General features: G+C 48.9%; 1 protein-coding gene across 2 annotated transcripts in view; it reads left to right on the forward strand.

The window, feature by feature from the left end:
* ZMAT4 (zinc finger matrin-type 4) overlaps positions 1 to 25634 on the forward strand; it is a 113163-nt gene that overhangs the window by 61804 nt on the left and 25725 nt on the right. For both annotated transcript variants that reach the window (XM_050910211.1, XM_050910210.1), the window contains exons 2-4: positions 689 to 790; positions 15883 to 15972; positions 24300 to 24456. In XM_050910211.1, the coding sequence (XP_050766168.1) occupies positions 689 to 790; positions 15883 to 15972; positions 24300 to 24456 (349 nt within the window). The remainder of the gene's footprint in view (positions 1 to 688; positions 791 to 15882; positions 15973 to 24299; positions 24457 to 25634) is intronic.

Raw genomic sequence — 25634 nt, forward strand, 5'->3', positions numbered from 1 at the left:
TTTCCTTCCATGTCTAAATTGAGAAATATAGCAGAGCACCCTTCCAGCTTAGAAACACCTTACTCCAGGTTGTAATGATGTTTGCGTTTTATAGAAAACTCTTTATCAGCTCTTCTGTATTGTATAACAAACGGTTAAGCGTGTTTCGAGCCATGAGTGATATATGCTATAGCTGGTTATGTACGTGGTATTTCTAGATGTGAAAGGTAATGGAGAAGAACAGCCATTTACAACTGTAGCTCACACGTGAAATATAATTGCAGAGCAGCACAGGAATCTGTGCCGTGTCTGTGGCCGAGGGTGTTCAGCGGGTCGGGTGCTCCTTGGGTGCAGGCGTGTGTCCGGCTGCCCTTGCCGGCAGGCGGGGATGTGGGGCCAGGGGAAACGCCGCTGGTCTCCAGCAGTGCCCGGGAGCTGTTGTAGGGCGAGGACCGAACGCTCGGCGCAGGCTGGTTGTGCATAAACCCGGGGACCCTGAATTGTAGATGTTGGGGATGTGGTGGGGACCGTCCATGTTTCACATTTGCACCTGTGTAAGGCTGGTTTCGTTCCCTCGTGGTGACAAGCACCGCTCGACTCAAGCATTGCTTTGCCCATGTCTCTGTAGGGACCCTCATCAAACATGTCCTGTTCTGCCTGCCTTTTGTAACTGATTCTGCTTGTTGTCTCTTCTCTCTGTCGTGAACAGATGAAATCGTCTGACATCGACCAGGAATTATTCACTGAAAGTTACTGCAAAGTGTGCAGCGCTCAGCTAATATCCGAGTCCCAGCGCGTGGCCCATTATGAGGTAGGATGCTCTTTGGTAACTCTGTTGGTTTGTAACTCCTCCGTTGCTGCCTCTTCCAGCTGCGTGGTTTACAGGGTGGCATCAGCTACTGTATTGCCAGCAAGTAGCTACACCAGCATTTAAAGTTCCTCTCTGAAAACTCAAGATTCAAAAGACTATTTTTACTGGTGGCGTCTTATTCTGTACATGATGTCACTGCAACGTTGTCTGCTGCGTGTCTGTTTTTTTCTTCTGTCTAAATTTGCAAAGTCAGGCTGCAATTTGAACATGACTGAAAGCTAGTTTTCAAAGAAACGTAGTTAGCAAGGAGATCAGTTAAGAGTTCAGCAAAACGAACTCAAGTTTTTATATTAAATGTGCTGCACTATGCTTTGCTGAGTAGGAATCACTGGTTGTGCAGAGAATAGATTAGTATTTGTGAATGTATTTAAGCACTTAAGAGGTAGGCAAGCAATAAACAATTAGAAAGGATATATTATTAGAGACATGTTAGAACAGCAATTAACAGCACTGCGTATCTTCAAAACAAAATTAAATAAATTCCTATTAAACAAGGGAGGAAATTACTGAGGAATATACTGCTGTGAAATCCTTCAAGAAAGGAAACCCACTGCCTGTCCGTGTCTCAGCACCCGCTCCCTGGGGCGTGGGAAACGTGTACCGAGCAGTTCTGCAGCAGCGTGGCATAAACCCTCGTCGAGGTGAGGGGCTGTCTCGGCGTTAACCCGACAGGAGAACAGAAATTTTCTCATTCATGTTCAGATGAAGAGGAGGGTGCAGGATCACTTTGTGCGATGGTTGTGCACAAGGGATTAGAGCGCAGTCAGTCACCCTTTGCGTGGTATTAATTGTGCAGGGAGCAGAGGACCGTCCTCCCCTGGTGATGCCTGGCTGTGCGGCCGGCGATGTGCGGAGGAAGGATGTGTGATACGGTCCAGTCTCTCCTGGAGGACTCCAGGAGAAGAAGTGATGTGTGTGGGGAGCCTGGGGATGAAGGACTTCTGCGCTCACGGGGGCTGTGTGGCTTAGCTGCGTTTTGCCCCTGCTTTTGGATGCACAGAGACTGTCAGTGTCTGCAGTATTTCAACAAAATCAGAATCTGTGCTAAGAGGCCTGGAAGATGAAGTTTCCCCGAACTTTTGCTCTGATTCAAGTGTTTAGCAATGGATATACGGGGGAGACACTTGTCTCAGTGTGGCCAGTGGAGACATACGAGAAGCTTAACCAATGTACAGTATCCAAGGATGCTGTGCTGCATTAATAAACAATGCGAACAATAATGCACATTTACTTGTGAGGCACTTTACATGTCTGTTTTGGTGAATTTCTTAAGACATCTCCTGTAAACGCTCCTCTGGCTGCCCTTGGTGTGCAGCAGAGATCCCTGGCAGCCACTGTGAAGCCTAAGGCTGCAGTTTTAGGGAAACCTTCCAGATCTTGATAATGGGCAATGCGGATGCCAAATTTTGTCTACAGGAGGCAGAAGCATTGCCGCAGAAACAGGAGTAGCGACTGGTGAGCAATGGGGTGCTCAGCCAATCTCTTTTCTTCTGCGCCTGTAATTGTAGGTATGAGCTGAATCATTAATTCATAGCAGATGTTTCTGAAATGTGGAAAACAACACAGTTTTCTGTTGTATGTTTCTAGTGCGAGGTGTTGTGCTCATTTGTCATCCCCTGTGAAATCCCAGCAGACGCTGTAGACGTTCGGCACAATAATGTCATTACCTAACCTTGCCTGCTGGGTTGTGTAACACAAAGCAGAGGGATGGAGAGAGCGAGCCGGGCGGGGGGACCGGCCCAGCCCCGGCCGGGGGTCTCCTCTGGTGGCCCCGCAGGCTGAAGGTGCCTCTGCCCTGCAGCTGTGCCGCGCTTTGCCACGTCCCCGCAGCAGCCTCCGCTCCCGGCAGGGAGGCTCGGCGCTTTGGAGCGTCTGTTCTGGTCACCGCTCTGGAGCGTAACACACACTGTCCTTGCACCCCAGTCCCACGAAACACGCAGTGAGAGGGCTGAAAGTCTGCCCCGAGGCTTTACGGGGAAGGTGGTGCTGGGTGACAGGCATGCCCATGCCAGGCACGGCAGAGCCGTGTCCCGGGTGTTTTCCTCCGTGCAGCCGATGGACGAAGCCTTCAGGCTGCCGGCAGCTTGGTGCAGCATCGAGCCTTGCGGGGGAGGTTCCTGAGTCCGTGTGCTTTGACTGCAAATGTGAACGGAAAACCACTCTGCAGCGCTCCCGACTCCTTCCCGATGCAAGCTGGACGGGGTTTTGAGAGACCTAAGCAAATAACAAGTGACTCACTACAAATTAGGTGAACTTGGCCTCTTTTTCTAGTCAGACATCGGACAAGCAGTATGCGATTTCCCCATGTACATTAATTGTGGAAAATTATTGGAGAATAATTTTTGCAAATAATTCTTGCTCTGACAGCGTTTCATAAGGAGTTTGGTCTGAGCATCTGCCCCGTGAATGGAGAAGGCTGTTCTTTCTGCCAGGCACCTGCTGGTAAGGTGTTTCTCTTCCCTGGCCAGATGAGCAGATCAAGTCTGTGGTCAGAATATTCACTTTTATAACCTCAGGATTCGCAACGTGACTGTTCTTGTGCAAAACTGTGGTGTTGAATGTACCTGAACTCCATCCTGCCTGAGACCGCCAGCCCTTGCTGCAAGCCAATTAGTTGATAGCAGGAATGTAAAATTCACTGTTTCTTCCTCATCAAAAAGTAGCTGGTCACAATTTTCACACCTTCTTCCCCCCCCCCTTTCCCTTTCTCCTTTCTTTTGAAAAGCACTCTATGGTCAAAACCGATTCTTTTCATAGGGAAAATACCAACTTCAGAAGACTACATTTTCTGCAAATAGATTTTCATTTAATCTTCTGAAGCTGCTTTGTTTCAGCTTTTTGATTGAAAAAAATACTGTCAATATCAAAGCACACAATAAAAACACAATGTAAATGAACTTTTTGCACAGAGCAAAACTTTTCATTTTGAATTGACTTGAGCTTTATGGGGAAAAGTGAAACACTGCAAAATAGAGATGCAGCAGTGCATGCAGCTTAATCAAAATAGTTCAGCATTTCCACCCAGCTCGGTGTGCTCGCTGGTGTCGGGAGAGCTGCGTGGGGAAACTTCTTGCGCAGCCTGGATTCCCCCGTGCTCCTGAGCGTTCGTTTCCTCTGGTTTTCTGAAGGAGGGACCAGCCGATGGGGAGCACCCGGGGCTGGGGCCAGCCCAGCTGCCCACAGGCACTGGTGGACCTCGGTGCTGGTGCAGCCCTGGGGGCTGCTGGGGCTTTGGGGCTCTGCCCGTGCCAAGGAGCAGTGTAAAGGGGCGTGCGGAGCAAGCTGAGCAGTGCGCTGAGCACACCGAGCCTCACACTCGGAGCTGGCGAAGGTACCTGCAGAAGGCTGTACTGGAAACCAGCAATTGCAAGCTCCTGGACTGTGCTGGTAATGCATCTTCCTCCATGGCATGGTTTGTTTTGGTCAGCAGCGCCCTTACCCTTACTGAGCCAGAGCTTAGAGAGGAAGGGAATTTATCTGCTGGCTCTCTAGCGCAGCCGAATAAGATCTGCAGCCTTTGTGCCAGGCACTGAAATCTTGGCTCCTTTGTGCATGCAAAATAAGACATTTCTCTGTAACAAAATAGAGGGAAACAGTGTATGAAAGGGGGATGTTTTTGTCTTGCCAAACAGGAATTGTCAGTTCCAATCACTGTCTCGTCTCCTTCTCCAAATCATCAACCAATAACTCTTCTTTTCTTCTGCACTACTTTGCCAGGAACAAAAAATAATTTTACGTCAGTGGCGCAATATTAAGCGGTATTACTTCCAAGAGCAAGTGTAGTGGAAAAATGACAAAACAATCAGAGTGTTTGCAGCATATTTTTGCTTCCAACTTGACATACAGCAAAATACTGCCCTTATTTTATGTGTTTTGTGCAACTGTGTCTCTGGCTTTGTCTGATATGTCTGCTGCGCCTTTGCTGCCAGGTACTGCTCTCCTATCCAGGATTCACCTTAGGGCAGAGCTGATCTGAGTACCTGGCCTTGGGATAGTGACTGGTGATGAAGTTGCAGGTGCCCAAATGAGAAAATGCCTTAACAAGCCTCTGCATACTGTGATGCTGAGTGTCACGGGAGGTTGCTTTAAAGATACTGGTTAGCTTCCACGCAGCGGTAAGTAAGAGACGAGACGGATCTTACTGGTTGTTGTCAATGCCCGAAAGATAGTACGTTTGAATATTTTAATTCTTAAAGCAAATGAATATCTTAACTTGTCCCCTGAAGTACCAGAAAACTCCCTTCCCATTTCTGCTACTGGAATAAAGCATCCAAATATGGACGCCTGATAAAAATCCCTGCTAGGTAATAGCTCGCTGTGCTGCTGTGATGTGCCAAGCGTTCCTCATGTGCATTGGCTCTCCCTTTCCCCCCATGGGAGGAACAGAGAGGAAACGGGATGACTGATTAGATAAAGAATCACAAAAAAGGGCAGAGTGATGCCATACGCTCCAGGCGATTGCTGGCTGCATCAGGCAGGCGGTGGCCAAACGTGCGGTGCTGGCTGGTGAAGGGAGGGTATTTCAAGCCTCCTCTCTTGCTCGCTTGCCCACTGTCAGGTGTGTGGGGACAACTGGCAGACCCCTTCCAGACAGGACGCTTGATCTGCACGAGGTTGGGACCAGGCTCTTCCTGATGCTCCTTATTTGTTGCTGGCATCAGCCAGCTCCTGCGGCATACGTGGAGCAGGGGGATGCCCGGGCTGTGCCACGGCAGCTCCTTCCTCGGCCACCTCCTCCTGGTGCCGTGGGTGGTGGGGAAGGTGGGGAGGGTCGGCTGCGTAGCGAGGGGCACGTCTGCCGGTGCCCTCCTCCTGGGGCACCTTCTGTGCCGGCCGCAGAGACGGGAAGCGTCTCGCAGCCATCGACCGTTTTGCTCTGCTTTGATGGCACAGACAGTGTGTGTCTTTCAAGCACAACTTTGAAATGAAGGGATTGATTTTTTTTGTTTTTAAATGACATCTGTGGGTGGGAGAACCAGAAGGCAGCTACCCAGCGTCTGCACCTTCACACAGAGCCCGGGGAGACGGGAGAGCCTGTCAAAGGGCTGGGATTCAGAGCGTGCGGCTTGTGCTACAGCAGCTCTATCGGGCATCAGGCTCCTGTGACTTTTATCAACAAAGCATCACTATTCCAATGCCATTCACCCCTCAAAGGTATTGCAAAGAAATAACTGAGGGTGCTGCCCTGTGATCAGAAGCTCTTGCAGTTGTGTGGCCGCTCTACCAGCTGCTTAATACACTCGGTAGCGCCTGCTGCCGTCTGCACGGGGAAGAGTGTAGGAGGAATCGGAGAGGGTCAGAGGGCCCCAGCGGTTTGGGAAGTGGCCGGTGCCACAGAGCTTGCTAAACAGGAGGAGAAGAAAAATAAAATGTCCTGTACTTGCTGCAATGCGATTGAAAGTCTGTGCCCCAGAGACGAGTTTTTCCTTTTCTGTATTTCTGCATCTCACCTTCCTCTGGAGTGGGAAGCCTCTTTGCTGCTGGATACTCTCTAGATCACCCATAATTTGACACTTCCTTCCAGCTCTGTCTTTGAGAGAGGTTGTATCAATCATTTTGGTGAGCTGCTCCATAAATTTAAAAAGCTAAGCTTTCTTAGTTAGCTCTGAGTCCTCATCTCTATATAGAAGTGTTCACAGCCATTAGGAAGATGTTACCATTTATTTTCAAGCTTCTCCTTGAAAATCCTGCAGGAAAATTACCAAATATGCAAAGTTGCTCTCAGATTCCACCCTGAGCTGCATATTCATCACCACATTTGCTCCTTAAGCTGCTACAACGCTTTTCTCCATTGTCATCTTTATTGCTTCAGGTGATCAGATAGTACTTTGCTTTTTCATTTAAAATTGAGAAATACACCAGGTCTGTAGGAAGAGAAGCCCAGGAAGGTGTCATGCAAATGTTGGTTCACCTTGTGAGATGAAGGGATGATGCTTAAACGCTTGCGGCGGAGTCTGAGCGGCAGGGGGAGGGCAGAGGCAAAGTGTATTAAAATTCAAATGCAGAGGAAGCTGGGGAGAACAAATAAAGTGCCGTGCCCTTTGGCTCATCTCTGGAGCTGAGTGCTCTTTGGAATTTCTCACCCTGTCTCCGGAGCGGTGTGGGTGAGCGGTATCGACAGCCTCATCAATACTCCTTGTCTGCGCGGGGCTGGAGTGGTGCTCGGGTTAATCTGCTTCCAGTTGGGCCGTCCTTCTCTGGGAAACTGCATAAAATGATGGCTTGTCTGAAGGAATAATAAACATTGTTTACTATTGGCACATTAGCGCCTTAAGGATCAAGATGTGTGTGCTCAGAAAGGCAATCCTGTGTCTGAAATATTAATGCAGTGGAAGAGCACATACTCTATTTAACAAAATAAATGCTGCACTAGAACACAAGGAGCTGGAATATTCTGTGTCTGGTGCCAGCTCCCTGCATGAGATGCTGCAGGCATTTCCACAATGGAGGAGCAGAAAGGACATGCTTCAGCTGGGAATAAAGACTATACAGGGCTCTCGTGTATTAGGGAGTCTGCTGATGTTAGGTGTGTATTATTGAAGGGAATGCAACATTTGCTAGCAATGCTCGCTCTCGTATGTTCTGCTGCTGCTGCTACTTACCTGCTGAGTTTTGGCTTGCTTTGGTGACAGTAACCTGTAAATACTTCAGAGGATGAAGAGATGTCCTACCTGTTGTTCTGTGACCTTCCCCACAACTGCTGAGAATCTGCTCTGCTGTGGTGTACGCATGCTATATAGTTTTTAGTGGCTGCTCAAACGTTACTGTTATTCTGCAGGTTGTGGTGGTGTTTGGTAGGAGAACCTTGGCTTGAGGAGAAAAAAAATCAGGCTAAAGAAAGCTTTTTTTTGTGGTTCAGTTGCAAAGGTGATGAAGGTGCTGTTCTGTTTTGTGTGTGTGCACACAGACCTTCTGCAGATTGCCTTGGTACCCAGTTCATGTCGTGCTAACAGCAGCAATTAAAAAATGTTGAGGTAAATGTGGCAACACATTGTATATGAAGGAGATACGTGGATGTCAGTGTTTTATGGTGAGGTGCTCGTGCTGCCTCTTATCTCTTCTACAGTAAGTATAGACTCACCAGGGCAGCATTAGCTGCTGGATCACAGTGTGCTTCAGCAAACCAATGTAGATTAAATGTTACTTTACAAGGCTCCATGTTACTACTCTGTTGTCAACATTAATGGCTAAACATTATTTTTAATGCACTCCCAGTGTCAAAATCTATCGCTAAATAGCAGCAACAGCAGAGCAGATAAAGCCCTATCACACAGCTCCCTTCCAAGGTACCTCTCTGCAGAGTCCTGTTTCTGGCTAAAAATAGCTGAAGTTCAAAGGTACTTTCACAGCAGTAGTAGAACGCACCGGGGATGAGACCCTGGGGTTAGCAGTAACGGAGAGGCACAAGGGATGTCACATTAAGCCTATGTGGAATAAAAGCAATGAAACGTTGCTCTGTTACCCAAGACGGGCCCGCCCCGGCCAAGCCGTCCCCAGCAGAAGTCCCGGCAGCTCTCACTTTCCCGCAGCAGCCCATTTCTGCTCCCGATGCACAGGAGGGCACCTGTTTGTCCCAGGCATTCACTCTTGCTTTTCTTTAATATTTTAAACTCACACCCTGTGTTTGGATTTGGGTTCCAGGTGTTTGAAAGCAGAGTCTTTAGTTATCGTCGTGTGTTATGACAAAACCCGCCCACGCGCCGCGCTGGGGCTGAGCGGGCTCTCAGAAGTGACTGGCACTGACGCGCTTTAAAAGTGATTTGTTTCAGACTCGTAAAGATAGAATGGGAGCAACGGCGATGCTGCCAGTGCGTGCTGCTCTGCAGAGTCGGTGCTGGGCGACTTGTGTGCGGAGGAAACATTATGTTTGTGTTAACTCTTCTGTTTCCCACTTGATACCAGGATGGTAGTTCTGTACCAGCAGTGAAGGTCATCCACACCTCAAGCATCGGCACCCAACGGCAGAGTGGCCTGAGCTGAGAAACCTGAGCTGCAGCTGCTTGACACTAGTTGGCTGCAGGTAAACAGCAAGGGTTTAGCTTGCTGTGTGAAGCACGTTTCAGAGGTTCCCACCCCACTCGCTCCATCCCCCTTCCCTTGGCACGTTCACAGGGAGGTGCACTGCCTTGAAAAAATCCCTAAACACCACCGGAGAAGTAAATTCATGGTTGCATTAGTCTAGGTGTAAGATCCACCTGCAGAAGAAATGCGAGGATGTGAAGTGAGAAGGGACTTCCAGTGCATTTGGGGAGGAACAGAAGCCTGCGGGTGATCCCGGGTGCTGGGAGGCAGGTCTGCGGGGCATCGGCATCCTGCAAGCCGGGTGCTGAGCCCTGCTGCTTGTGTGCTGCTCCGGCAACGGGCTGTAAAGAGAGTTATTTTCCTCTCCATAGGGTACACAGCAGTGTTGTAGGACAAGAGATACTTTGACTACAGTCAAATCAATATAGGAAGCGGTAAAGTTAAAGATCACATAGCTGAAACGGTGATTCCTGAGACAGAAAATTCATACCTTGCTGTTCTGGAGGTCTGCAGGTATCTGTCACGCCAGGAGCTGCAGAGCCGAGCCTGGATCCGTCTGGATCGGCAGTTGTGAGAGGGCAGGGCTGGGTGCTGGGGGTGGTGCTCCCGCCGTGGGAGATACCCTGTAGGTACCCGTGGTGCCCGTCCATGCAGGTACCAGTGCCATCCACCTGGTTTGTCTGTGTGATGGGGACTGCACCAAGGGGAAAAAAAAAACAAAGGTGGTCTTTTGTTTTCCCTTGAACAAGTGCAGTTTAGAAACCCTTTTCTCAAGGGCCTCCTGGGCTGGCTGCCTGAGCCCTCTCCAGCTCTTTGCAGCTCTAATATGTCAAGCGCAGCAGGAGGGAGGTGGACGGGAGAGGGTGTTTCTGAGCTCTCCTGGAGGAAACGCGTTTCATGCGGCCATGGAGCTCTGAGCTCACGCTGGAAAGGAGGATCTAGTGGGTAAGATTTTTCTCTTATGAAGGTGACTGAAGCAACAACAATGTTGATTATAATTAAAGTTGTCAGGCTTGGACTGGACACTTCGACCCCATGCGACTGCAGAGCTGCAGATGCAGCAGCCCCTTATCCCCTGCGAGTCGCTGCCTTTGGGTGCAGCAGGTCGCTGCGATTTGTTTTACTTGGAGCTTCTGAAGTGTTGTTTTTGCATTTTTTTAAATCGCAGTGATCAAGATTTGGGAGAAGCTGCTGGGGCCTGTGAAATGCTCCCGGCCATGCAGAACATCTCGGGAGGCTGTTGGTGACCCTGGTGAGGGGATCCGCACTCAGAGTCGGCTTGGCGAGCAGGGAGAAATGATCACAGATTTAGAGAAGCTGAAGTGAGCTAGTGGTTGCTTGGCTGAATAGATCATCAGTAATTGCCTTTATGTGTAAGCAAATCAATGTCCAAACCAGTAATATGTCTACCTGCTGCTTTGAAGAAGCCAGTTTCACGGGGGTGAAAATTCAGCTGTGTGCAGTTGGGAATTACGGACACGTATCTGTGTGCCCAGAAAGTCACAAGCATGAGCGGACGCTTTTTAAAAAATTACCTCACAGAGGAAAAAGGGGAAGTGGATAGAAATGACCATAAATTATAAATGACGCTTTGCAAAAATCACAAAGGGAGAAAAAAGACATTGGCACCCAGCAGCGTCTGGAATAACAGCCGGGAGTTTGTCTCTGCGGCGAACAACGGGGATCTCGACAATAGTGTTTGCTGGTCGTGGGGGTAGAAGAGGCAAAAAAGGGAAGGCGTTTGCTGAAAATACTTCTGTCCTCTATTTAAAAAAAAAGCAGAGGATGTTGTTATATCACAGAATGAGGAATAAAGTGGCTCTGTTCCAGTAGAAATTTGGAACTTTGTTAGGCAGCGATTATGAAATCTAGAATGTTGTTTTTTGAGTCAGCAGGTCCAGTAATTTGCAAGCAAGTGCTTGAAAAGAGCTGGCCATGCGCTCTGCATCGTCACTGCTGATCCTTCATGGGACTTGGAAAGTGGAGGAAGTTTCTAGGAGGAAGGTGAGCGCGGAGCCAGGCACGGCAGCACTGGGGGAGCAGCACAGGGAGCGGAGCCCTCCCAGCTTGGCATGGCTCCTGAGCAAAGCAGGCTCTGGAAAGGGACTCGAGTGCGTAGCTTCAGGAGGACAATGTAATTGGTATTCTGCATGAGGTTTAGAGAACTGGGTCTAGCCAAAATAACTTTATCTCTTTTGATGAGATTACAAGTAGGGCCAATACAGATAATAAAGTTGGTGTAATCATATGACTGCATGTTTCATGGCAATTTAATTAAGAAACTGCCAGCATACAAAAAAATCAACACAGTACACACTCAAAGGATTAAAATCCAACCAACAGGCTTCTGAAAAAGAATTTATTGCAAACTAAGAGAAGCCACAGCCATTTGGGCTGCCATTACAGTTCCTTTCTTCATGTCCCGCCTGTGTGTCTCTGCCTGTGCTCGGCATGGCCGCGTGTCCCTCGTGCGGTGGGTCTCTGGTCTTTGGCTGGAGAACAGGGCACAGAGGAGGGAGAGCAGGAGAGGAAAGGCAGATCGACCGAAAACATGATGCTGCCAGCAGAGGAGTGAACTAGCAGATGATGAAGGGAGCTATGGGGAATAGAGAAATTAGATCAGATGCAAGCGCAGTGTGAGAAAGCAGCAGAAACAGTTGATTTGAACCTGGCGAGGTGGTTGGGGGTATGGGAAGAAGTCCCTCGCAAGATGGTGAAATGTTTTAGACTGTCAGGTCAGCTTAAATCAGTGGTGCAAAGTGGGAGCAGATCCCGGGGCCAGCGCAGGCAGCTGAGCTCCAGCTGACAGGAGGGCTCCCCGCATCCCCCAGGCAGGCTGCGGGGAGGGAGGGATCTCTGAGCGTCTGTGCAGCCCAGCAAACCCCGGGCTAAAGCCTGCACCGGGGACTTCTGGCCCTGTAAAGGGAGGAGACGTGTCTCAGCCCTCCCCAGGGACATTACTACTGTTGGTAAATTTACAGAGAAGCTGTTAAGTTATGATGGTGGGGAGCAAACCCTCCATAAGCCAGGGCGAGCAGGGCTGCTGAGTCTGAAACCAGCTCGTCCATGGCTCCCAGGGTCCTGCCAGCTGCCACTGCTCCCACAGAGACGTAATTGTCTCCTCTCACCGCGCTGCTGCTTGCTCTGGGCAGAAGTGTGCTGCAAAACTTGATTTATGCAAAATCAAATTGCATTTCATAGCACAATTTAGCTCTGCTTTGCCCTTTTATGTTTTAGGGTTGAATTGCTGGGACTCTGCTGCCTCTGCCACAATACTCTGTATTGAAATAGATTTGATATAGATAGAAATGATCCGTTTATTTCCTTTTATTGATGAGCCTTCTTACAATAGCACAGGAGCTTGCAATGCAGAAGTCTGCAGTTGCTATGTGAAAACCGGCTCTTTCTAAGCTTCCCCCCACTCCCCGCGTAGAGAGGGTTGTTTTTAAAGCATATAGTATTAAGTTAGACTTCTTGCCTTCTAAAGGAGCTGTTTCCAGACACTAGAGACAGAGAATTTAAGTGAAAATGCCTTTGGCCTAACACTTTGTGAAGCTACAAAAGAAATATTCACAGGCACAGAAATACTCTCTTAGTGCACCCTAAGATAAAATTGTGGTGGCTAGTGATGAACAGGCAGGTATCTCCGAAGGCAGTGTTCTTGTTCCAGACAGTGGATTTACAGATGTGTCAAGGTTTTGTCTTTTCTGAGGCTTGTACACGTGGTGAGACAGATCAAAATGGGAGCTGGATGTGCCCTGATCCCACTTTATCCCGGTTTCCTGACTCCTGTACGTGGTTCTTCCTTTGGCCCCTTTTTCCCTGTGTATCTGTAATAACTTGGATGGCGGTTGCTAGCAGATGCTCAGCTGGCCAAGCCAGCCCCTGCTGCGAGCTGTGCTGCAGGGACCTGCTCTGCCTGGGCTGGAGGGCTGGGTGGCCGGCGGGGAGGCAGCGATGCTCTTGCCGTGCTCGCTGCCGTGTCTCCGCTGTTCTCAGACGTCCTCCTGGTGCTGCGTCCTCCAGAGCTCCTTCAAACACGCGGGACCTCCGAACAGGATGGCGGAGCCCGGCTGGAGCTCAGGAGCGCGGCGAGTCCCTCCTGCATGGCAGCGGTGCCGGCAGGGGCTGTGCCACCCCTGCCCTGGCACTTGCCCTTCTCGCGCCTCAGAGCTGCAGATTTCAAGTGGCTTTGTGGAGGGGGAAAGATAACCCGCAGGGCTGTTTGCGAGCAGCACGCTAAGAATAATCACTTCGCTCTTGCCGTGGTGTTAGGATGATAAATACACATGTAAATGTAGAAAATACCAGAGATAAAATGGGTGACAAATGGGCTGCGCTACTGCCGCTCCCTGAGAGGGAATGAGATGCTCACTACGTACTTGCAAAGGCCAGGGATGATTTTAAGCTCCGCTTTTATAACCGTAGGATAATAAGGCTGCATAAGGAGCCATGTAGCTTTAAATTATGCCAAACATAAGTTATTTCTTTACCTTAGCATTCATAAATCCAAACAAATGCATAAATAAAGGTGAGAGGTGTTTTACAGAAGGCTGAAACTTCGCTGCCTTTTAATGCTGACATTTGGACATCATTTATGGCACAGCTGAGTGCCACGGAAAAGAGCACTAAAAATGATTACTGTTAAAATCTTGCCTTTTCATCTTACAAAAAACCAACAAAAAACCCACAAACTTTTTAACCTCTAAATTCGGCAGGCTATGGTTGTGTGCGAGTAGGCATTGTGAAGTGCTGGATTAACTCACCCGAGGGAAGAGCCTCGTGACTGTGGGAAGGATGATTTGAGGCTGGCTGGCTGCTCCAAGGGGTGTAAATGTTCAGTAAAGGAATTCAGCTGAAAAGCTCTGGCCACGTCGCCTTTATTGTGCATTTGACTCTCCTCTATCCATAGCGTGTGCTGCGAGGGACCACGGTGGCTTGCCCTGTCCCCTGCCCTGTGCGAAGGGGCCAGCCGTCGCCTGCCTCCCCGCGCTCTGCCCGGGGCAGGGACTTCCCGGCGTGCAAATCTTCACGCGTGAAACCAGCTGAGCATCCCTTCAGGCAGAAAGTAGGAGCGCTGCCAACCTCTGAGACTGACTTCGCACATCTGTCCTCTGCATTTCAAACATTTATTTTGTCATTTCTTAATTACGCCATCGCTGTCTGGACTGCTAATCACTGATAGCTGAAGCTTCTGGTGTTTCCTGTGCTTAGCTCTGACTACAGCAGGTCACATTTTCTAAATGCATGCAGGAAGACAAGTTAGGGAAAGATATTTGACATTATTTGTCTTGACTGATTTGCTCCATTAAAAAAAATTATTGCATAGTCACATTTATGCATACAAATATAGCTCTCTGCAAATTTAGCTCCAAGTTCACACCACAGGAAAAAGAACGTTCCAGAACATGCTAATGATAATTTAATATTTTAAAATTGCAAATCTGCGTTCTGAAATTATAATATTATGGTGCCATTGTTCTGTGAGGCAATCAGAAATGGAGATTCAGAGAAAACATTTGCATAATAATAGCTGCTGTGCATGTCTGGGCTCTGGATGCAGGTATTTAGTAGTTGCAGTCTTTTCCCCCCCTTACATCTACTGGAAGACAAGAGCTGGCTGTAAGTTAGTGTTTTGAAGGTTTATGTCTGTGCTGCTGCTGCAGAAGCTTTTAAATCTTCCTTTACGTTTTGCAAATCACAAGGATTGCTTTGTCTGTTGATGCTGGCATGACCAGGACATCTCTCCGTCCCTCCTTATCCTCACCTGCTGGTAAGCTCTGGTCATGCCTGAAGGCAGCGTGAAACCTGCCCTTGCTGCCCAGTGTGTCCCTCACGGGCCGAGTCTCCTCCAGGCATTCCTCAGCTCTTCCTGATCCCTCTACGAAAATAGAGGTCCCCTGAAAACTTTCCTGTGGTATAAATAATGTTTGAAAAGCGTGTGCCCACTCGGTGCCTTTCTCGGGAGAAAGTACAAGAAGTACCTGGTCCGCTTTGCCGTGGGAAGCCAGCCCTCTGGCTGAACGGGGGCTGCTGACTGGAATTCGGTATGAAGGAGCAGAGCGGGTTTTGGGACTGGTGACCACCACCGATGCTGAAAGCACGGTCTGCATCCGTCCTCGGTGGTGGTGGAGGGTGATGCTGGGCAGGACTCGGGAAAGCGGAGCGACCTCAGAGCGGTGCCCGGGCTCCTGGGGCTGGTTTCTGCAGCAGCAAACATCAGGTCAGGCCTGGGCTTTCCCCTGCTGGCACTGCTTAACCCGGAGCACAAACCCTCCCATTTTCATGGTGTTCAACTGCCCTTAGAAATGCTTGAGAGAGGAGAAGGGGCTCAGGCTTGGGATCCACGTAGTCCTTATGCCCTCTCTGCAGGGCCAGCACCAGCTGTGTATGAGGAAAGCATTAGATTTCATAATGCACAATTATCTGATAATTTACCCATGGGAGAAATTTCTTTCAAACCTTTGGCAGGTATCAGTGGGCTTATTTCCTAGAGAGTGAGGTTTTATACCCCTTATATATTTTATTCTTTTGTAAGTGTAGGAACTGTGGATTTTTGTTTGTGTGTGTGCATCTGATCCCTCGTGATGCCATCCTGTCTCCGTCTGAAGCTAAATAACCCTGATCTTTTCAATCTCTCCTGCTATGGAAATTGTCTGATAACAAATGTTGCTCTTCTCTCTCTGCCTTTATTCTCGCTGTATCTTCAAGGGGCTGCAGGCAGCAGGACTTAGCAGAGAGCGGCGAGGGTGGACCATTTCTCCTGCTAATGGCAGGTGTCATAACCATTCCACAGTTCGTTTCAGCTGGGTGGAGAGCTCTGTGAACCCTCCTGAAATGCAAATGTTCCTCACCTGGGTCTTTCCCCCTTTTCTCCTCCCGTACTGGATACATATATCAAGGGGATGTGAAATCTTATTGCAGATTGGTGTTGTATGCAAGCAATAGAGCCTCTTGCTTTTTGTAACTTCATTTCTTGCTTTTTCTTTTCTATTTTTTTTTTTTTCCAGAGTCGGAAACATGCCAGCAAAGTTCGCCTCTATTATATGCTTCATCCCATAGATGGAGGCTGTCCAGCTAAAAAGCTCCGGTCAGAAAACGTGGGTATAATTTCAGTCCGTGTTTACTCATCTGCTTTGTGAATCATTGACTCTGTGCTACGACATTTTTTCTGTTACAGCCACAGGTGATCAGGTACCCAGAGGTAACGTTTAGATTAGCTGAAATGCTAAGTAACTGGAAATAATTTTCAATAAGCTATACAAGAAATATCATGTGCATCAGCAACAGTAATTGCATTTTTAGTTATTCACATGTTCTTTCATAGGAAAAAAATAAACTGAATAAATGCTGGATATTTGCTATCAGCATAAGTGCAGTGGCTAGTTTTTTTGCTGGTGAGCTGCTGTGCGCAGGTGAGGCAGGGCAACGGCTGCCGGAGGCTTGCGCCTTCGGGTGGTTGGGATAATAGCAAAGGCTGCTCTGCAGCGGCTCTGGCAGGGGCTTTGGAGTCACGCTGCTTGAAGCAGCGCTCCGGTCGCTTCCAGACACGTTCACCCAACTTCCAGTATGCGACTCCGTTCCCAAGGGCGAGGGTCACTGGGCAGAGGGCAGGGCTTGCCGCCTGGCCAGCGTTTGGGGAGCAGTGCGGTGCGGCGGTGCCGCGTACGGAGCTGTTGGATGTACACCCGGCGTGGTGGTGCCGCGTACGGAGCTGTTAGATGTACACCCGGCGCGGCGGTGCCGTGCCCTCCTGCCTGCGGGAGGTCAGGGGATGCCTGCGGTGTCATCGCCGCATTGTGGCTGAAAACCCCCGAGAGCCCCCGGGGTGAGCGGAGAGGTCACCAGAGAGCAGAGTCACCTCTGGAGGTCTCTTCTGACCCGATTTTTTTCTGAGAGTCGATGAAAACGGAGTGCTGGATCCGAAAGGCTCCTCACAAGGTTTGTGGTCAGTCTGCAGTTTTAAAAAATGGCAATTGGGTTCCTCAGTTGCACTCAAATAAACAAACAAATGTGAGGAAATTGGACCCGCTCGTAGTCATTTGTCAGGCAATAAAAGGAGACTAAATTTATAAGGGACTGATTCACAGTGAATTATTCATTCAGCCCTTTCCCATACTCTGGGGCTGGCGTGAGAGCTGTTGATGAGGTTCCCAGCAGATAGCATCCAAACCGTTTCAGATCTATGGGAGTGTGACTGTGGCCTAATGCTATCAATATTTAGTGAGATATCTTCTAATTAAAGGGAGAAGCATGCAAGTTTTGCCAAGTGGAACTTTTATGTTGCACACAGGGTAATTGCAGATGCAATCTACCCCTTAACAACAGAATCTCACAGTATTTTTATTGAGTTATTAACTACCCAGTGTGAAAGGTACAGTGGACATGCACATATAGACTTGGAACATGGTCCTCTAATGAGCTTCATTACATCTAACAAGAAGCCACATAGCTTCATGTATACCTTAGCACAAGGATGTGGTGGACAGAGAACCAAATGGACCTCAAATAAGTCAAAGCTGAGCTACTTCCCATTTCTTTTGTGAAAGGCAACAGTGAGAAGGAATGTAATTCTATGTTTGCTGATGCTTGATTGTGCCAAGGGCAGCCCTTAGTGGGGGATGAATTAACAAGTCCTTATGCACTAGGTGAATGACAGGCTACACAAGACCTAAATTCTAAAATTATTTAGATTATAAAAATATAGCAGGGAAAATCTGCCAACATTTACAGCTCAAAGTAGGCCTATTGCTGATCAGATATTATCCAAGCCTTTGCATTTAAAGAGAACAGAAATATTTAGGACACCTCTAATGCTGCATGATAACATCATTGCCACGTACAGAGTGCAGCTGCATTGCCCAATTCAGGGATCCAGCAGTGTTAGTCAAGCCATGGCACACTGACTTTAATGAGTATTAGAAACAATCTGTGAAAACCAATTAAATTTCTGGGTAGAAGCATCTGCAACTAAAAAGGGAATATTAGCCTTTTTTTGGTCAAAAACTGCACTGGGACATGACTCTGTCGTTTGATTTTGTATCCTTTTGACCACAAAACTAAACACCTTGTCTTTCTTCGAAATGGAAATAGGAAGGAGAAGCTGCTGCAGTTGTAGATACTCAATGCAATAGGCTTAGAAACAGCGTTTGCTACCTGACCTTTCAGTGAGGCGAAGGGTAGTGTTTGCTGTTGTTTGAGGACTATAAAAATACTCAGCATTCCCAAAACACCCGTTATCCTTTCATAGTAAGAAGTAGGAGGCTTATACAATTAGTCTTGCACTGGATAACAACTCAGTTGTTGGGCTGTTCATTATTGTTTTAATTTTTTGTGGGGGAGGGGAAAAACCTCATGTCTTTGGTGTACTGAGGGATTGTTGACCTTTCATTTTAAATTTCCACTTAACATTTCAGCTGAAAGTAATCTGAAAAGGTTGCAGCCTGTGTCAGGGCCCTGCTGAAATTAGGAGTCATATCCTCAAGTCCCAGGACAGATGAATCAGTTTTAATCAGCCTTTTCTCACTACCTTTAAAAATAGGACCCATATTTATGATCAGGACAGATGTGATGAAAATTTCTGATGTGCTATGAAACACATTTTTTGGGATGGGAGAAAAGCCTTCAATTTCTTTCTAGCCCTATTTGTACTATAAGATAGTAAATTGGTATGACCAGCATTGTCTTCCTTAAAAAAGAAAGGGGTCATAACAGCAAGGATAAATCATTTGAGGGAAGATAGCAGGATATTAGATTTTGTTGCTGAGGGTAATGCATGTCCTGCAAGGCGGTGCTGGAGATGGTTAAGCCAAGAGCTGTGCCCCTCTGAGGCACAAACGGTGCCGGTGGCTGCCTTGGGAGGCACCCTTGTTCCCAAACAGCAAGGAAATCACAGCTTTTATAGCTTCTGGTGCAAAATTTACTGCATGCTATAACTTAAATCTTCAGCAATTACACTGAAACGAAGATGAAATGTCTGGTTTTAGGGCCAACGTTCTTACTGTGTGTTTTGTACCTGATCAGAGGTTTTCAACACAAAAGGTCAGGTATTGGTTTCAATGAAAGAAATTAGTGATGGAAGACTTGAATTTATTCTCCAACAGAAGGCTGGGACTGGCCGCGAGCTGCTGTTGCTGTGACGGTCTCTCTGCCCGGGGCGGTGCCGTGGGGGATGCCCCGTCCCGGACCCGGGGCAGAGCCTGCGGGCAGCTCTGCTGCGTGCCCCGCCGTGCGCTCTGCTCCCCTCTTCTCCAGGGCTTCGTCCTGCGGGGTTTTAAATACCCAGTGAGCCACAGCTGAGCGGTGGAAGCCGGGGTCTCCGGCTGAGGAGTCACCCCCGTCCTCACCAAGCTGCCCGTGGCTCTGTCCCTGCCAGAGCGGGGACCGTGGGACGCGTGCTTACCTTGTCAAACACACCCCTTACTTAACTTAGGGCTGGCTTTTCTTCAGAGAACATACAGGTCCTAAGATGCTCTGAGACTGAATGAGCGTTTCAGATTTAGATAGCTGCAAACTGGTACTTGCTCTTTGCTTGTACCACGAGAGAAACAGGCTCCAAAATGGAAGTCGTCTAAATTTCACACAGTGTTACAGAAAATAGCTCTTTAGCAGCAACACCTTCTTCATGTGCAGAAAATTAACTCCAATTTAAAAGATACTTTGCAGTGCCTTGAGTGCTATGTTTTATAATGCTATATTTCAAGGGTTTGTATAATCTTTTCTTCTTAGTAAAACCTAGGAAATGAAGACAGCAGATTTGTATCTGTGGAATAAAAATCCTTACTTTTCCTGAGGATTGCTTAAGGAACATCCAGCAAAGGACTGCAACTGCCTGGTCCTGTGTGAGGATTATGCCTTTTAGCAGCTTGTTAACAGGCATCTGAGTAACTGAAGTTAATTCTGTTGGATGTACGAGACTTGCTTTGAAGTTTATAATATTACAAAAAGAAGCCCTATAAATTAGGCTGGCTCGGCATGGCGGCGGAGCGGGGGGAAGACGAGCGATATCAGCATTGGGAAACGGATGCTTTATCTCTGAGGCCACGGTGTGTTTCGTTGTGCTTCAGTTTATGCGAGGCCATTTGCCCCTGTCAGTGCTGCATCTCTGCAAAGGTTAGTGAGAAGGGATCGTCTGGAGAAGATCGCAAAAACATATGGTAGAAATATTCCTTGCACATTGGCTGGCTTTATACAGCACGAGGTTAGAGAGTTGCTTGTGTGGGTTTTATGGAAACTAAATTGAGATGTTAGTGCGTATTTACTGCTGCTGCTTTAGACTGAGCTGGGTGCGGGAGCAAGGGAAGCGGCGAGGAGAGATGGATGAATGCACACGTGGGTGCAGAGCATCCCTGGAGAGCGGGCGTCTGCGCCGAGCAGGCTGCGGGTCGGCCGAGCCCTGTGCCCCAGCTCGGGCTGGGCTCACCTGGCAGCGCTCTCCCGGGCATCCTGATCAACAAGCCATGTTGTTTTACCAGCTGGCTGCACAATCCTGTCAACACGGTGTCATTCAACGGGTGACAAAAGACACGCGGATCGGGTTCCTCCCAGCCCAGCTGGTTACAGGTAAAACAGCCGCTGACAAATGAGACGGCGTAATTACCCTTCAGGGCTGGATCCAGCCTCGAGCGCCTGGTGGCTTGGTGCAGGGAGTTTGGGTGGTGGAGGAGGGAAGGGAGGCAATTCTGCTGACGAATGCTGCAGACTTGGGCAAATGCTTACTTTACACTTGAGTCCAAACATCTCCTGCATCCTGCTAACAAAGAGCAGCATTTAGCGTATGAAAAATGGCTGGCTGTTAGAGAGCGAAGGTCTGTTGTGTTTTGTGCAGAGGCTGGGACTTTCAGACTGACCAAGAAACTGGGGACACCCCTCTCCTGCAGGCATGTGCCGGTCTGGTGGCCAAATCCCCATCCAGGCTTCGAGGTGCTCGCCCAGAGAAGTGGGTGAACTTGGATAAGCTGCGCAGCAAACTGTGGATCCGTGTAAATGGGACCTTGGGCTCTAAATGAGGTGTCTGAGGGGTGTTTGAGGGGGTTTAAAATTTTTTTAAATTTTTTTTTTTTTTTTTAAACTGCAGTCTATCTGTGAAAGTAGGTTGTAAAGGAAAAAATGTCACTGAAGAGCAGACTAGGCAGAGGAAGAGACCCTGGTGCATAAACACCGAAGTGTATCAGCTTTTCAAACGAACTCTGTTGGAGGCTCTTTATATGTTACCACTACTGATGATCAATAGAGTCTGGGAATTTTTTAGTCTGCTCTTAACTTTCAAGTGATTTGCCTTTGAAGACATAAAATATCTTGAGAGAAACCTATTTAAAAGAAGTGCAAATTACACTCAGAACAGTACTTATCACCTCTTGAGATTTCTCCCTAAGGTTTAAGTTGATTTATAGTTAACAACAACAAAAAAGTGATGAAAATCGGTCCTTTTTCTAATTGTGCTTATTTTGGGGGAGAAAATGACGTTAAATAGTGGGTCGAGTGTCAACTGTATGGTCGGTTCGCTCTCCCAAGTATTGCAGAGCCCCTCTATCCAGGGCTTGCCGTGCGGCCACGGTGCTGCTGGCTCAGCCTCGGCGGGTTCCCCTGGTGCCCGTGTGCCCGGTGCTCTGGGGCTGCTGCCCACCGCCGCCGAGGACGCCGCGTTGCCACGGGGTCAGGCGCTGCCGGAGAAGCCTGCCGCTGGCGGGTAGGTCAGGGTGTGCTGGTGGCTGCGGCTGCATTAGCCTGGGCTCGGGCTGTGTTGCGGTGGGAGGACGGCAGGGGTGGGTGCTGGTGCTGGAGCTGTTTCACCCGTTTGTTTACATGGGGAAGTTGAAGAGCTGGGCCCTTCGTTCTGTGTCTGAATATGAGCATGACGTTTGCAAAAGGGAGCTGGCTTTCGGTAGCCCTCTGACTTTCCCTTGGCCTCTGCTGTCCCTTCAGCAGTGCCATCGTTTCCAGCTGTGCAACGTGCTTTGTGTGCACAGGGGTGCAGTCCCGCGGGGCAGCCAGCACGAGACCAGTTGTGTGCCCCCACGAGTGCCTGAATCTTTGCACGGGGATGAACTGCAGAATGCATTTACAGCTTGTTGCGAAGTTGTTGTGAAATGAAGATTGCGGCTTCTAAAGCAGACTATTTTCTGTTTTGACTGTATACCAGCAGTTGGAATGCTTGCTTTAAAAAAAAAAGACCAAAACAAACAAAAAAAAACCCAAACAAAAAAACCCAAAAGAGTGCATGACTGTCTCCAGATGGCTTGTCACTGGAGGGAGTTTTGCTGTGGCACAAGGGCCAGATCTGACCATCTTGTCCAGGGAATGAGCAGGGATGCTAACTACCTGCACGCAGCAGGTCATTTCCCAGCTTTAGAAAGGTCTTGCTCTGCACAGAGGAGTATTTTCAGAAGAGATGATTTATAAATTGTGCTCAGTGGCCAGCACAACATACTGAGATCTTTGGAAAAGCGAGACCACATATATATGGCCCTAAATGTGATTCCCATTTCCTTTGTGGAATGGATTGAATAAATAATTGTGACTAATGGTGGAAACGTGCTTTTCCCCCTGCTTGTTCATTGTTTGTACCCTTGTGTCTGTGGAAGCTGTTTGTTCGTAAACACTTGCTGGCAGCAGCAGTTATGTTTTGCTGACAGACGTTCAGCCCAGGGGCTGTTTGTGAGCTCTTCTCCCAAGCCCTCCCTGGCTGCTCAGCTCCTCCCTGCCGGGCAGGGGTGCCTGGGTGCCTCCGTGCCTCCCCTCAGCCTCCGCCTCCCCCAGCGCAGGGGGCCGAACCCCCCGTCGGAGCGGGGAGAAATCCCGGCAGACATGTCTGTGCGTGGGAAGTGGTGGTGCCTCCAGCCCGGGTGCTGGGAGGCATTGGGGGCTAATGCTGGGATGCTCGGTGCCCTCCCGGGGTAGCGGGTGCCTGGGTGAGACACGGGGCAGTGCCGGGAGCTGCTGCAGGATCCAGGACGTACGGTGGCACGGGCAGCAACGCGGCTTCTGCCGCAGTGGGAACAGGCAGCCTGGAGCTACAACAACTCTTCCTCATGGGGTTGCTTAGAGTAGAAGGTCTAAGCTCAGCCACACAGCTGGGCAGAGGCATGCTGGCTGTTATTCTTACAAGAATAACCATAATGAAGGTTGGAGACAATATTCTCATTAAATCAAGGTTTACTTGTAAAATAAAGATGCAGCGATTAGTAACTGTGAAGGATGGCCCGTACTTGTATTGCTGCAGCCATGAGAGCCTCTTGCTGGTGCTGAAATACTGAATGGTGACATTCCTAACTTCTTAAAATTTCCAGTCACCTCTTCGCTGACACCTAGGATCTTTGCACCAAGGTGCTTTGTTGCGCAGATCCTCAAACAGGGCTACGGGCTGCAGCTCTGAGTTTGCTTTAGGCAACGTCAGTTTCTGGGATGTGTTTTTTAGTGTTGTGCAAAGTGTCCTCGAATTTTATGATTGCTTTTTTTCATCTGGCAGTGTTCAAGAGCCCAAAATCCATCTCTAGGAAAGGAGCAGAACATAAACGTGGTTTTTAGGTGTTTTGCTCTTTTTTCCTTTTGTGCAAACCCTGCAGCAAGCGGTTTTTCCTGTCTTTACTACGTGCCATCAGGCTGCTCTTGCCTTCAGGTTTATCTTGTTAGCAGCTGGTAGGAAATTATTGCTGCGAGGTATGAGTGTGGTTCCTCTGCACAGGCTAGCAGACAGGCAGCCCAGGATGGCCAGGCGCCTCGTGGGGCTCCTGCCCGGTGGAGCAGACACTTGGGCTGCAGAGGGGGTGCAGCCAGGGCTCCCTGCCCCTCCAGCCGATCTCCTCCTTGGTGTCAGTCTCTGCACGAGGTGGGGGATAAGGGGGTCTCCCCCCAGGGCTCAAGAACAGCAGAGCAAAGGCAGAGGGGCAGGAGGCATCTGGGGCTGATGTGCGATCCTGCTTGGGGGATCCGCATGAGTCCCACTGGTTCATTTGCTTCTCCCACCTGCAGAGAGGGCTGCCCCCCCAGCCCCGTCCCCCCTGGCTGCTTTGGGGTCTCTCACAGAAGTGTGGCAGGAGGAAGCGCCGGTGTCTGGTCGCAGGGAAAGCACCAGATCTGTACGACTTCCTCAGCCAGAGAACAGGAATGAAGGCTAAAGGAAGGCAGGCTGGTGGACACGACAGGTGAGCCTCATGGCTGCGGGCAACACGAAGCAACAGGATGAGCTCCCAGCGCGCGAATGAGAGCGGAGGCGCTGGGGGCTCAGGAGCGCCCGGGGGTCGGAGGCATCCACAGGCTGAGCAGGGCTGGGACCAGGCAGGAGCGAGTCTGGGGGAGACAAGGAAGGGAAACCCCTTGGAAACCATGGCCTTGGTGTAACAACCTGGATTCCTCTCTTCTTTCTCCGTGACTGTGCTTGGTGGGCTTATACACCTCTTTTTTTGTCTGTGTTTTTGTCTCCACCCAGGGCAGTGATGGTGACTCAGTGGATAAGAACAAATGCTGCACACTATGTAACATGTCCTTTACCTCAGCAGTGGTGGCTGAATCGCATTACCAAGGGAAAATCCATGCCAAAAGGTTAAAACTGTTGCTAGGTGAACAACCAGCATTAAAGGCCACAGGTAGGTCCAGAGGCAGCGAGCCGGAGCAGGAGGGTCCGGCGCGGGGCGGAGCGGGCTCGCTGTGCCGAGGCACGGCCAAGGCGCCGGCTCGGTGCCGATGCGGGAGAAAATGGATAGCTGAGCGATGGAGGCCAGCAGAAGTAGCTATTCATTTGTGTTGCTGTCGTAACAACCTTTAAAAATTGCTGATGCTCATTGTTGTCTGCTTTGTTCACATAGATTAGTGGTTTATCAGCCAGGGCTGGCCTTTGTATGAGAGTCCTATCTCTGGCTCCATGCTTCTGAAATGTTTTGCTTGGTGGAAGACAATGTCTCCTCTGGGCACGAATAGCCAAGCCTCGCTTTAATTATCAGAAGTTATTCGACAGCTCAGCTAACATGTTTAATAAACCTTTCGTGTTACTGTACAGAACAGAATATCATTTGCTTTTACCTTAGAGGGAAATCTAGTCTTTAAAAACTGTTGGATCGATTGTCTTTTGATTTTTGCCCAGATGGGTATTCATGCTTTCCTCCACAGTGATTCCAATAATGCAAGCCTATTAACTTTCACATTTAAAAAGTCAAATGTTGGAATCGGATAATTTAACCATCTTATTGTTTGCTTAACCATAAAGTCCCTGCAAACCGCTAATATACTGTGAAACAAAACTTCCTCTGTGGTTGTTGGGCCAGAGGATACTCGAACAAAGTATTCTGCCTGGTTAGCATGAAGAATAACTGGGCTGTGGTCCTGCAGACAGATGTATTTCAGTATTACTACCAGTGGCGCTTCCTTCAGAACAGAATGTAAATTTAGCTGTGCATTTTACATCCTGCCTAACACAATATGCATAAATCCTAGATGTGATTAAGTAAGGGGGGGTTGGCTCTGTGTCTGTGTGTGTGTTGCTTTTTTAGCTTTACAGACTGTAGATGCTGATGCATAGAATATAATTTGTCCTTCACCAGGATTGGCTTGGGAAATGTTATCCCCTTTGCCTGAGGGAACACAGGGAATCGCTTTAGGTGGTGGCTTACTTGTTTTAGCTAACGAGTGCGCTCTCAGAAGGCTTGTTAAGTGAAGGTGCAGCAGAGTTCACGAGTCGCTGAGGTGCATCTGAAAACTGCCCGGTGCTTTGGGTACCGGGTGTGAATCCCGCAGGAGGCGAGGGTGCAGCCGCGGGTGGCAGGGGGTG

The sequence above is a fragment of the Gymnogyps californianus genome, chromosome 23, assembly GCF_018139145.2.
Source record: "Gymnogyps californianus isolate 813 chromosome 23, ASM1813914v2, whole genome shotgun sequence".
In the NCBI taxonomy this organism is placed as follows: Eukaryota; Metazoa; Chordata; class Aves; order Accipitriformes; family Cathartidae; genus Gymnogyps; species Gymnogyps californianus.